Here is a 14,371-nt window from a genome sequence, read left to right on the forward strand (position 1 = left end):
AATTGACTGCATGTCAAATCAAAAACCAAGCTATGAGTTCCAAGGAGCTGTCTGTAGCCCTCCATGATCAAACTGTGGTGAAGCAGAGATTAGGGTAAGGGGATCAACCCATCTCTAAAGCTTTGAGTGTTCCCGGTGACCTCAATCATTGTGAAATAGAAGACGTTCGTAACCACCAGGACTCTTCCAGAAGTTGGCCAAACTGAGGAAGTGGGCAAAAAGAGCCTCTGTTAAGGAGTTGACCAAGAACCCACTGGTCACCCCAACAGAGAATCAGAAGTCCTCAGCTGAGATGGGAAAAGCTATTGGAATGACGGACATCTTGGCATCAGTCCATCTATTTGGTATTTATGGTAGGCTATCTTCTTGAGATTTTTCTAGAACTTCACTGGAGTCCACTTGTTGGCGATTGAATTGACTGCATGTCAAGTCAAAAACCAAGCCATGAGGTCCAAGGAGCTGTCTGTAGTCCTCCATGATCAAACTGTGGTGAGGCAGAGATCAGAGCAAGGGGATCAAACCATCTCTAAAGCTTTGAGTAACAGAAGATGTTTGGAACCACCAGGACTCATCCAGAGGTTGGCCAACCTAAAGAAGTGGGCCAGAAGGGCCTTGGTTAAGGATTTGACCAAGAACCCAGTGGTCACCCTAACAGGGAATCAGAAGTCTTCAGCTGAGATGGGTGAAGCTATTGGAAGGACAGCCATCTTAGCATCAGTCCATCTATTTGGTATTTATGGTAGGCTGTCTTTCTGAGATTTTTCTAGAACTAGACAGGAGTCCACTTGTGGCCAATAGAATTGACTGCATTTTAGGTCAAAAACCAAGCCATGAAGTCCAAAGGACTCTCTGTAGCCCTCCACGGTCAAATTGTGGCACGCCACAGATCAGGGCGAGGGGATCAAACCCTTTTTGAAACTTTGAGCTTCTCCAGGAGGTCAGTGACATAGAGCCGTGTTTCTTCAACTAAGAGTCACGACGAATGGCGGCGATTCATTAAGAAGGATAACCCTTCCTCCCCAATACACACACACACGGGACAACAATCGGCTCAGATTTTACAAGGGGGATTGACCCCCTAAGATGATGCTCCGCAGTGATTTGTGGGTCACAGAGACACAAAAAAGGCAAAATTGAGTGGCAAAAAAATAATACATTTTAAGAACCGCTGGAGCGAGTGTGAGTGAGGAGCAAGCCTGTACGACGACGGCTCGGGTAATTGTGCCAATGCTGGTCAGGATAAGATAAAGCAAAAATAAAATCAACCAGATGATTATGGATACACAGAATGCTGCTCTTCTTCTTCGTTTGTGTCTGTGAGGGTGCTGTATCTATACAAATAAGATGCACGGCCCTTTTCATCTCCTTTTCCCTTAAGATTCGTTCGGCTTCTTGTTCCTTTCCTTGTTCTTAGATACTGATGCATAAACACTCTGCTGGCAGTTAATGAGTTGAACGTCTCCATTGTACTAGTCAGGCAGGACTCGGAGAAGAAAAGGTTCAAAGAACTTTTGAAGATCACACGATTGCCATGGGGTTTAATTTCCCACAATTTCTAGTGGAGTTGGGGGGTCGAGAAAGATTTTATTTTTAATAAACAATACAGAAAGGGGAAAGTACATGTAATATGACTCTCAGACGCAGAACTTTGGGAACTTCAAATTTATTTACCTTAAATGAAGAAGGGCACGTCCTCCGCTACTTTTGCACTTAAGATTCCAAGGTGTGGCATAACTGTTTATTACCCCACATTTCACAATTTTGCTTCTGTTACCACCAAAACCAAAATGGAACACAACATATCGACCCTGAAAAGGGTCAAAAGAGGTACCTGGGCACATTTGTGGGTGCCACACACACAGCACAGCATGGCACACACGTCCTACAACATGAAGAGTACTCTAGTGAGTGAAGCGGGCATCATGGAATATCACTTTTAAGGAGGGGGAGAGACTCTAAAAGTACCAAAGCACTTCCGAAAATGCCACTAGAGGGGGAAACACCCTCAAAAACCCTGGCTAGACGCATCAGGCCTTGTAGAATGTTTTAGAAGGTTTATTCTAAGTGATGATGCTCAGACATAACATGATTCTCCATAGAGCACAAAGACATAGTCGCCTAAAAGTCCTCCACCGAACCCCTCTCCTCTGTCTCGTCCCCCTTATCGACACACCCTACAAGTGCAGACTCATCTGAGAATTTCAGAAGTACGACACCAAAGTCTACTGTGGTAGCTGCTGTATGTCCTCTAGCAACCCAAGCCTCTAGATGTTGAGTAGTGGGTAGTTCTCAAAGTTCCTCACCTGACTCCTCTCCTCTGTCTCATCCCTTTTATCAATGCACCCAACAAGTGCAGAATCATCTGAGAAGTTCTGCAAGTGACCTGATCTTCTGTTGTATTTATCGTCTGAGGAGTAATGAGTGAAGGGAAAAGGAGACTGGCTTGTTCCTTGTAGCGTCAGACAGATAGAAGTCCATTACCCAGGATGACATTTGTGTCTCAACCAAAAGGTGGCACCAGTTTTTACAGCACCGTGTCCTCATCACTCTACTGTGACATTGGGATCCTCACACAGACCACAGGGTAAGCGCCTCCTGCTGGCCTTTCCAGCAGCAACATAAGCCTTTAGATGTTGAGTAGTAGGTAGTTCTCAAAGTTCCTCACCTGACTCGTATCCCCTGTCTCAGCCCCCTTATCAGTGTGGCCCCTTAGTGCAGAATCATCTGAGAAGTTCTGCAAGTGACCTGATCTTCTGTTGTATTTATCGTCTGAGGAGTAATGAGTGAAGGGAAAAGGAGACCGGCTTGTTTCTTGTAGCGCCAGACAGATAGAGGTCCATTACCCAGGATGACATTTGTATCTCATCCAAAAGGTGGCACCGCGTCCTCGTCACTCCACTGACATTGGGATCCTCACACAGATCACAGGGTAAGTGCCCCCTGCTGGCCTTTCCAGCAGCAACATAAGCCTTTAGATGTTGAGTAGTAGGTAGCCACCTTATCAATGTGCCCCCATAGTGCAGAAATTATCTGAGAATTGCAGAAGTATGACACCAAAGTCAGCTGTGGTAGCTGCTGTATGTCTTCTAGTTTGTCCTTGATGTTGAGTGATGGTAGGCTGTTCTCCCCCTCTTCCCCTCCTCTGTCTCATCTCCTTTATCAATGCACCACACAAGTGCAGAATCATCTGAGAAGTTCTGCAAGTGACCTGATCTTCTGTTGTATTTATAGTCTGAGGAGTGTTGTATGAGAAGTTAAAAAAATAATTTAAATGATTGTAGCAAAAGGCTCCTATATGAAATATGCAGAAAGCGAAGGCGCTATATGCGCCTGTCTCCTATTTTGAAGTAACTCCGCCGAATTGTTCAAATGTCAAGGAAGATGTGGTCCATTTGAAAAATGTTTTGCCCTTTCTCATTTCAGAGGCTTTTTTTTTGTCACAATGACTTGGCATTGCCCACCTGCTCTTTGCGGTTTGCCACCCACCTGAGCCGTCGTCACCCATGTCTGCTTCATGCCTTCTATGCACCTGCTTGCCATCCGTGTGTCTTTTAAAGCATTTTGTTTTCCACTGACTTGCATTTGCTTTGCTTTGATTGCGATGCTCTGCATGGCAATTTCCAGCGGGTGGTTTGCTATATGCATGCATAACGAGTGCCCCTCAACTGCGACCACGGAGAGCGAGGAAGTCTGTAGAATGGCGTAGGGAACATAAGGCCGTGACACCTGGAGGGAGCATCTCTTTATCATCTGCTGAAGGAAGGCGGCTCAGCAGTACTGTAGACTTCTGAGGTTACCTCCATCAAATTAGTAAGGCCTGGTAAAGTGCAGCAGTCCATCTTTATTTTTATAGATGGTCTCTCTTGGGGGGCGCAAGACTTTACTTGTTAACTCAGTTTTTTAGAATGATGGAGAAGCTATTGGAGAGAGTCCACCTTCTCGATGAGAGCATATCACTGCGATGATGGCCAAGTTGAATGACTTCTTGTGTAAATTCCTGTACGGTTCCTCTCGGTGTGCAATGAGGTTATAAGGTTTTGAGACTCGAGGAATTCAAATATATGGGGTCTGATTTTGTCTTGAACCCGTTATGAGCGAGTTCTGTATTCAATTCTGTTTAGGCGCCAACATGTTAAGTTTCTATTTCTGCCATCTCCATCGAGATCTTGTCCAGAGTTCCCCCGGGGTGCCAGTCACCTCAGGTGTCTCTTCAGGCTTGACGGGTGAACCTTGTGTCACTGAATTACACCATCATTATTTAGTCTTTCTGGTTGTTCAAATCCAGATTTTCAGATCAGCGTTTTGGCTTTGATAAAACTTCTCGTTGACTGCCGGCTTTGACCCCCTTAGCCTGTTCTCTGACTTACGATTCTCCAGGTCATTACTTTTCTACTGTCCCTTGTGAGTCAGCACAGTCACATTTAATGACAATCTGAGATGACACAACTGATCATCACAACTCCTTGACTTTTCTGCACAATTTTCTTGTTTTGCCCAGAAAGTATCACAAGTTTGCCACACTTTGACAGCCATGTAATTGGAACATCAGAACAGGCCATTCAGCCCACCAAAGCTCGCCAGTCCTATCCACTTACTGTAATTTCTCTAAAATAACATCGTCGAGTTTTGAAGGTCCCTAAAGTCCTACTGTCCACCACACCACTTGGTCACTTATTCCAAGTGTCTGCGGTTCTCTATGTAAAGAAAAACTTCCTAATGTGAAGGGAAATTTCCCCTTCACAAGTTTCCAACTGTGTCCCCGTGTTCTTGATGAGCTCATTTTAAAATAACAGTCTTGATCCCCTGGACTCACTCTCTTCATCATTTTAAACACTTCACTCAGGTCTCCTCTTCATCTTTTTTAAAGGCTCAACTCTTTTAATCTTTCCTCATAACTCATCCCCTGTAGCCCCGAATAAGCCTCATCGCTCTTCTCTGGACCTTCTCTAGTGCTGTTATGTCCTTTTTGTAGCCTGGAGACCCAAACTGCACCCAGGACTGTGTTATAAAGCTTGAGCAGAACCTCCTGTGACTTGTACTCCACACATCAAGGTGCTATATAACCTGCTAGCCTTCTTAATGGCTTCTGAGCACTGACTGGCTAATAGCTAAGCTCAATTTTCTTTTGCTTAAACTGTAAAAGCTCAGCTCTGTTAATCTTTCCTCATAATTCATCCCCTTTAGACCCAGAATCAGTTGAGTCGCTCTTCTCTGGACCTTTTCTAGTGCTGCTATGTCTTTATGGAGACCAAAACTGCACACAGGACTTTAGATGAGTCCTCCCCAGTGTGTTATAAAGTGTAATATTGATTAGATAATTTATTTATAAAAGCACATTAAAAACAAGAGGTTGAGCCAAAGTGCGGTACAAAAAAGCATTAAAATAAACACAATACAAACAACCATGCAAAAGCAGATTAATAAAACGCCCAATGATAACATCCACCACAATCCCATCATACACAGTGAAAGACAGAAGAAAACAAGTTGGTTTTAAGACGACTTTTAAAAATCTCAGTAGAGGATGACCCTTATTACCCTTCTGTAATAAGACTTGTGGAACTTGACACGGACAGGCGGACACCGTAGGTACAAAACCCAACACACGTTTATTGAACATATTTACAGTGAACAGCACACAACCCCAGTACTTCCCCAAAGTCCAGGCCTCTGTACACAATGATGCCCCTCTTCGCCGCCTCCACTCCTCTCCACCAAGACTTTGTCTTCTTCCTCCCAACTCCAGCCATTGAATGGAGGGAGGCGGCCCCTCTTATGCACACCTGGACGTGCTCCAGGTGCCTCCTGATTAGCCTCCGCCGGCACTCCCCAGTGTGGCGGAAGTAACGGCTGTGCACCGGGAAGCACTCCGGGTGTCCCTGGTCGTCTTCCAAACAAGCACATTCGGGTGTGGTGGAAGAGCTGAGGACCAGGGTTGAGCTTCTAAGCTCTGGATGGGATGGACAAACAAACACCAATAAGTAGGTGTGAAGCTCTGGAATGGTCTGACTGCTACTACAAGAGAAGCTCCTTCAGTCTTAGCCTTTAAAGACTAACGACTTTAGTCCAGCACACCCTCACACTCTCCATAGCACATTCAAAAATGAGCCGCCAGGAACTGTGGGAGACCCTCCAGGTTTACAGGGGGGAGGGCAGTTCCTGGTGGCCCCGCCTCTTGGGTGGGAACCACCCACAAAACACATGGGACATAACCAGGGCATTGACACATAAACAAAATAAAAAACGAACAACATTCATGTAAAGAAAAGGATCTAAAATGAACCAAAAGGACATAAAAGAAAGATCTGCACTGCAGTCAGAGGAGGAACCCCAGCTGAAGCATGACAGGAGCAGAGACGAAGACATTATGGCTTTCTCTCACAGGTTAGCCATTTGTTCACCAGGTCACGTCTCATGACACGTAATCGAAATTTTCCAGATCACATGTGCAACCTTGGGATTGTCCAGCTGGTGTGAACATTTACAGAAAAGCACAAAACCTACTGAAGTCATGAGAACACCATCTGCTGATTAAAATTCAAGTTAGATTTACGAAATGATAATGGTGGAACTATTGACGTAACATTGGGTTAAAGGGGAGAGGGAGTTACAAGCCTGATCCCAAAAAAGTGGGGACAGTCTGGAAGATGCTAATAAAAACAAAAAGAAAATCAAACAACAAAAACCGAATAAAGATTAGACATGTCATGTTTTACTTAACTAATTGCATTGTTTTTTGAAGATATACAATTGCTACCCATGGGCTGAAATCTAAATAACCAAGGCAGACCTTACTAAGCATTAGTGTCTGCAGTGCACCATCAATTGGAATGTATTTTTAACGCATGTAGTAAGATAAAAAAAAAAACCTTGCATTTGCCATTCCAACAGATGGTGTACCACAAAAATGCTTGTGCTACACCCACTGCTGTAAGGACAAATGCATTGCAAATGTCTCTGTCATATGCCATTTTGTATGGGATTTGAAAAAACACTGTTGATGTTTGTGATGCACCATCTGTTGGAATGACTAATTCAATGCATAAGTCTCTGTTATATGCCATTTTGTATGGGATTTGAAAAAACACTGTTGATGTTTGTGATGCACCATCTGTTGGAATGACTAATTCAATGCATAAGTCTCTGTTATATGCCATTTGATATGGGATTTGAAAAAAGCACTGTTGATGTTTGTGATGCACCATCTGTTGGAATGACTAATTCAATGCATAAGTCTCTGTTATATGGCATTTGGTATGGGATTTGTAAAAGCACTGTTAATGTTTGTGTTGTGCCATCTGTGAGAATGATAAATGCAAAACACTGATTTTATCAATCCATACCATAAAAGCAGTGCTAATGTTTGCGATGTGCCATCTGTTGGAACGACAGAGACATAGCAACTGGATGGACACACAGACACATATCTTTTTATTAAGGTGGACTGATGTTCCAAAAAAGCTGGGACAGGAGCAGTTTAGGGAGTACTAATGATGTGACAAATTGAAATAACCAAGTTATGTGAAACAGGCGAGTCATTTCTGTTCTAATATACTGTATAACAGCCTCCAAAAAAAAAAGACTTTTGTCCATCCAAGAGTAAGGATGAGTCAAGGCTCGCCTTAGTAAAGTTCCCCAAAGATAAAAATGTTAGGATTTGGGGTAATTTACTCGCTATATTGTGCAAACTAATTAAAAGATGGAAGGAATCCGTCAAATCTGGGCACGTAAAGAGCCAAGCTGAAGAGTCACTTCTGAATGTGTGATCTCCAGTCCCTCAGACGTCACTGTCTGTAATGGACATCATGACTTAGGCTCAGGAATATGTTGTTGGTGGGCACCATTGACTGCTGCATTCACATACACAAGCTGAGGCTTCACTAAGCAAAGCAGCAGCTACACATCAACATCGTCCAGAAGTGCCATCAACCTCTCTGGACGTGGAAAAGTAGCCCAGTGGAATCGTGTTTTGTAGTCCAAAAAAAAAAATGTTCTCCGGGTCAATAAGACCAAGGACCAGCCAAGCTGTTATCAGCGTGAGGCACAACACCTAGTACCCATCATGTTTTCGGGATGTCTCAGTGCCCATGGTATCTGTGAGGGCACCGTTAATGCAGAATGATTCAGTTTGTAAAGATTTTAGAGCAACTTATGTTGCCTGTCAAATCTTTTCCCGGGACATTCCTGAATATTCCAGCAGGGCAATGCCAGAGCACATTCTGCCCGGATGGCCGCGCCAGCAGAGAGTTTGGGTACGAGGTTGGCTGTCCTGATTGGTGTGGCACATTGTGAAGCACAAAATTTGGCACCCGGATAATTGAAGACCTGCATAATGGATGAATTGGGGGAAACTTAACCGACTCGGGTCTTAATACGTGTAATTAAAAGTCATGACGATGTGCCACGGTGGCAAACACTCGTCTGGCCCAAAATATCTTTGGAGCTTAGTGCAGTCATCGGGTTTGACATGAGTGTATAGCTTCAAAAAAGTAAACCGTTGAAATTCACAAGATGTGTGGCTGTTCGTGTTTAACGCAGTCGGCGTGTTGTGTTGATTAGCGAAGTGTCCCAGCTTTTCATGGAGCTGAATGAGCTATCCAGGTATCCCTGTGGTTACGTGTGCATCACGGCCCCCTCGCTATTCATTTTGAATTTGAAAGTCTGAAGTGCTGGATACCTGAACAAGTTGCCATTGGTGGTCCCGCTTCTCCTCTTCAAATGACCCTTTGCCGAGGCCGGGAGCCATAGGGGTCTTCACATCTGGAGCGGCACAAGCCCCATGTAATTGTACTGTTCCTGTCAAATGGCCTCTCCAAGCGCATTGTTTGATGCGTCCTGTTGCTTTCTTTTTCAGTGAATGAAGGTGGAATTAAACAAGCCTCCAATTCGTGTCCTGATCCCGGAGAACCAGAACATGGAAAAAGGATCGGATCTGATTTTAGGTGAGTTCATTGCCTGAATGCCTTGAGAACGCGCTTGAAGCCTGCATACTTGTGCCTTATTTGAGAGTTGGGTTACTTTACTTTTAAGCAACAGCCCACAAAGACCACCGGAGTTCATTTTGGGAAATGCCAGCTCTTGAATGACACACCATACAGATGGTATTAACTCTTTGAGGGTGGATGTCAACTTTTGTTGAAAAATTCCGAGGTAGAGGATGGTAAACGGCGACAGAACTCGCTGTTATGTTTTAGTTTGACTCTCTTTGCAAGTAGGAAAGATGGTTTGATTGATTTGACCTCAGTCACCGGCACACACGTGAGAAGCGAACCTTTAAAATGGCATCGCCATCTGGCGAGAGACCGACGCGAACGTGCAAAGCAACATACTCTGTGGGCGACATGCCGCTGTTGGAGTATGTGAATTTCCCCTTGGGATTAATAAAGTCTGTCTGTCCTATCTATCTATCTATCTATCTATCTATCTATCTATCTATCTATCTATCTATCTATCTATCTATCTATCTATCTATCTATCTATCTATCTATCTATCTATCTATCTATCTATCTATCTATCTATCTATCTATCTATCTATCTATCTATCTATCTATCAAGATTCCAAGAGTCTGTGCTGACTGCTGATGCATACTGTTTTGTGATAAGCCTATATGCCACTTTTCATTCATATGCATTGACAGGTAAGTGGGGTGGCAAGTTTTTACCGTTTACCCTATATAAGTCTATGATATAGTGCCTTTCACATATCTATGTATCTATCTATCTTATAGTGCCTTGCATTTATCTATCTATCTATCTATCTATCTATCTATCTATCTATCTATCTATCTATCATATAGTGCCTTTCATATCTATCTATCTATCTATCGTGACTTGCTGGATTCCGATTTTGGTGCAAGTGATCTGTTGATGGAGATCAAAAATGAAACTGAGGTACTGGCATCAGCTGATTGTGGTGCTGACGTGCCTGGGAGGACCGCCACTTATCGATGACAAGAGGGACAGACCAAGATTGCGTTGCACTGTGGCTGTCACCGCCACATGAAGACAACCAGGCAAGCCAGCCTGCCGCCCCGCACAGCCAGCAGAAACGGCGAACAGATAGCGACAAGCCGCCACAGAACAAAGCAAACAAGACGTTTGATGTTGATTTACGTGTGAAGCCATTGTTTGGTGGGCTGAGTTGCTTGAGGGGAGAAAAAAATATTCAGCCCTAAGAGTTAAATAATCCCACTTTGTTGAAGCTGGTGTTATGCCAGTTGTGATTTTCCATGTACCCTGTGCCCACCTGAGAGGAGAGATTGAGATGGTCTGGGCACGTGCAGAGGGGAGATGAGGGGTACATCAGGAGGGAATAGGACCACCAGGCAAGAGGAAAAGAGGAAGGCCAGAGAGAATGTGATGAGGAAGGACATGAAGGCAGGAAATGACGTGAAAGACAGGGATGATCCGCTTTGGAGACCCCTAAGTGGGAGCAGCGGAAGAGAAGAAGTTACGGCATATTGAGTATAGACAGGTGGAGTGGGGGCTCTGAGGTAGGGATCTGCACTGGCAATCAGAAGGTTGCCGGTTCGAATCCCATAAAATGCCAAAAAAGGGACTCTGCTCTTTTGGGCCCTTGAACAAGGAAGGCCCTTAACCTGTAGTTGCTGAGTGCTTTGAGTAGTGAGAAAAGCGCTATATAAATGCAAAGAATTGTTATTATTATTAGACTGATGGGCAAAAACGTCACACGTCCCCAATTTCAAACTGTGCCCGAACCTGCCTGTACAAGCGACAAACGAAACCTACGAGGCAGTGGAGAGTGCAGCACGTGACGGGGGTCTCGGTTCTCTCTGTAAAGCCTACACACACACACACACACACACGTGTGATGCATTTCAACTCTGGGCAGCACTGACCTCGGCGCCTCCCCGGGAGCTGCAGTGACATTTCTGCCATATGAAGATTCACACCACGCTGGCTGGCATGCGTAGCCCTCAAGTAGTGGCTAAGAAGTGCGTTGGCAGCAGAAGGCGCCGTAAAGCCCATCGACAGTGCGAGGGTGAGGAGATTTTAATATTCATTGGAAGTAATCAACTTCATGCTTCTCATAGAATTACTGGAGGAACAGAGAGCCTTCTCTCGCCGCTACAATTAGATTGAAGACAATGTGGGATTCATTTAATGTTATTATATGAGGCTGCATGCTGCAATATATATGCAAATTGGGAAAAATAAATTTTTGTTTGTTGCATTTGCTCCACATGATTTATCTGACACATTGAAATGAGCACGTTTATCATTAACGCTTTAAAACCAAATAGTAGACGTGATGTAAGAAAGTTATCATTACAATTCTAATCGAATGAGCAGGATAATTACTTGACAACGCTTTGTATTACGCCACGCGGCTCTTTTTTAATAAGTTTGCGGGAGGTTTACTCACTGATCCTTTTTTCGTGCTCTCCCATGACGGAAAATTGCCAGAAATATCCAAATAAAAAAAAAAAAGGACCCCCCCCCCCCCCCCCCAATCCCGAAAGACTCACCCCCCACCTTCCCCATCCCCGGAGTAAAACTGCGTCCTTGGCTTTAAACCGTCTGGTCATCTCGCCCATCACCTTATGAAATTCAATGGGAGAAATCCCGTTTTGCTGGGGCCATTCCGGCTGGGAATTCTGTGATGGAAATCTGGGAAACTCTCATTTTGGTGGAAGGAGCAGAGCTTGCTGGGAAAGCATTTAGCGTTCATCCATCTGCGCTTGGACATGAAATGAATGCATGACAACAGCGGAAAGAAAAATCCTTGCTGTTATCACATTGACATTTTGTGTTATTCATCACAAGGCTCATTAAAAAGTTGAGATGTTGCTGTTTTTCTAATAATTAATGGATTTCTATGCTGAAGTATTTTATTTCTAAGAAGAAGAAAAAAAAAACGTATTTTTCAGTGTTGCCGGATTTCTTTTTATAAAAATTGAATAAGCCAGTAATGATTTGCTTAATATATTCACACGCATTAAACAGCCTCTGCTGCCGCAGGGCGATTACATTTTATTCCAGGGGCACAAATAATGAACTACAAAATTTAATTTGTGCTTTGTAAGAAATATAAAACTACTCTTTTGTCCTCACTTTGTAAATTGTATGGCCACTAGGGGGCGCCCTCTGAACCCGGTTAACGGAAAAATCGCATTCTGCATGAAGTTTTTCAGGCCCCGTGGGGCACTTTTGTGGGCCACTTGCACCTCCTGAATTCTCCATTCAGTCCCAGCAGTAGGCAAAGGCGGAGAAAACAAAAAAGTAAACACGAGTGGGCCAACTACACAGGGCAGGGCAGCGCGTCGTTTGGAATAAAGATGGAATCAGAAGATGGATCTAACAGGCCAAGGACAACACCGGTAAGAAAGGCTTTACCAACACAGCCAGGGACATGCGACAAAAATCACAAGCAGAGAATTGTAGTGAGAAACCAAACGTAGTGAAAAGGGCCAAAGCCAAAAACTCGGATATAAATCTTAGTCGGGGGACCAGACGTTCATTGTGGGGACAACCTTCCTGGCTCAGATGAGATAATCTGAGAGGGGGACGCTGACACTAACTATCTTCTCCTTCCTCCTCCTCGGCCAAGAAACAAATATCATCCAGGAAGGATGACTGGCCCCGCCCCTTTGCCTGAGAAAGCCACACCCCTCCCAGGCTCGGCCCTATAAAGCTGGCTCTTACTCAGAAGGTGGCATCAGATGCCAATCTGACTCTTCTTGGCTCATTCAGCTCTTGACGCCATCCCTTACACCGTTTTGTTTGAGTCAACAATTAGCTCTCTTTTCTGTTGTAGTTAAATGGGGGGTTACCAGGATGGTACTCCACCAACCTTTCTCATATATAAAAAATACGCCATACAGCCAGGGCTCAGATTATGTCTTGGTTTCTGTCTCTGCGGACATTTTGTAACCCAGTGCGTATTTTCCTTTCTCTTTTAGTCTCGGAGCTACAGCTCAGTTCACTTGTGATGAAGACTACGTGCTGCAAGGGTCCAAAAGCATCACCTGTCAGCGTGTTGCAGAAGTGTTTGCAGCCTGGAGTGACCATAGACCGGTGTGCAAAGGTAAGAGACATTTTATTCCAATGACGCCGGAGCCTATTTCAGTCTGAATGATGAGTGCCCTCATGACGCTCAGTATTTACTAGACAAGTTCATGTAATGCGGTTGTGAATTTGCATTAATAAAACAATAAATAAACTGGGATTCCATATAATGCAAGATATAAGATGAACCGCCAAGAACTGTGGGAGACCCTCTGGATTTATATGGCGGAGGGCAGAACATGAGAAATTTGACAAATGAGAGGAGACCATTCAGTCCATTTGTCGCCTGTTTGTTTGGCTAATAGCTCAGCTGTCCCCGTATCTTATCGAGATTATTTCTAAAGGTTGTCCAAGTTTCTGCTTCAACTCCATGCCTTGGTATTCAACTCTTTATGTAAAGAAGAGCTTCCTGGCTTCAGTTTGAAATGCACTTGCCCTTAAGTTTTCATTGATGTTCTCAACTTTGTGATTCACCCTGAAGATGTTGTTGGATCTACTTTATCAAAGCCTTTTAGGAATTTGGAGAGCAGGATGAGGTCCCCACGAGGATTCCTATATACTATACTAGCTGTATGTAATAGTGAAACAGGACAAACTTTAAAAAGCAATAACAAAATAAAAAAGTAGGTACGCTCTAACATGAAACGTCGGCACTGGATCTGATCGTGTTCAGCTCTGACGGGAGAAGAGCACGTGGCCGTGAAATCTCTGAAGGTATCCTCTAAAACACACATGGCTGTCTCTCAAAAATGTCAAATGTTACTCTTTAACAATCTCTAGATGATGATGTCTGCTGAATAAACAGGTCTGGCTAGCTAAGCAGAGGCGAGATGCTCTCCAACACGTGGCTAGAGGTAGAGCGACTCGAACGGACGCTGGAGTGCGAGTGAGGAATTCGCCACCCGGCTCCCTACTCCTGAGGCCTGCAGCCCGTGTCTCGGATTAGTGCGAATAAATTGCTGCCACAGGCAAACTGTGATTCTTAGCACGATGAGAGAAGTCACAAAATCGACCAGAAGGTTCAAGCAAATTATAGAAAAAAACCCAATCTATTAATCTGTTAAGCAGTTCTCTCGTTTGCTAGCTAAGCGGATGTAAGGTACTCTCCGAGGCTGGAGCGGGAGTGAGGAGGGACCCCAACCTTCGGTCTGCTACGTGTGTCTCGTATTCCCGCAAATAAATCGGTACCGCAACCGAACTATGAAACTTAGCGCGATGAGAGGCGTTGCAAAATCAACGGGAATGTTCAATTAAATTTTAGAAATAAAACCTTGAAGTAGATCTCTTGTGGAAAACGGACAGACACACAGACAGACAGACGTTGGATTTTATATCTTTATA

General features: G+C 44.2%; 1 protein-coding gene across 2 annotated transcripts in view; it reads left to right on the top strand.

Moving 5' to 3' along the window:
- The window catches only part of csmd3b (CUB and Sushi multiple domains 3b), a 1,253,873-nt gene that overhangs the window by 759,564 nt on the left and 479,938 nt on the right, over positions 1-14,371 (top strand). For both annotated transcript variants that reach the window (XM_051936007.1, XM_051936008.1), the window contains exons 8-9: positions 8,855-8,942; positions 12,925-13,049. In XM_051936007.1, the coding sequence (XP_051791967.1) occupies positions 8,855-8,942; positions 12,925-13,049 (213 nt within the window). The remainder of the gene's footprint in view (positions 1-8,854; positions 8,943-12,924; positions 13,050-14,371) is intronic.

Source organism: Erpetoichthys calabaricus, chromosome 13 (genome assembly GCF_900747795.2).
Source record: "Erpetoichthys calabaricus chromosome 13, fErpCal1.3, whole genome shotgun sequence".
Classification (NCBI taxonomy): Eukaryota; Metazoa; Chordata; class Cladistia; order Polypteriformes; family Polypteridae; genus Erpetoichthys; species Erpetoichthys calabaricus.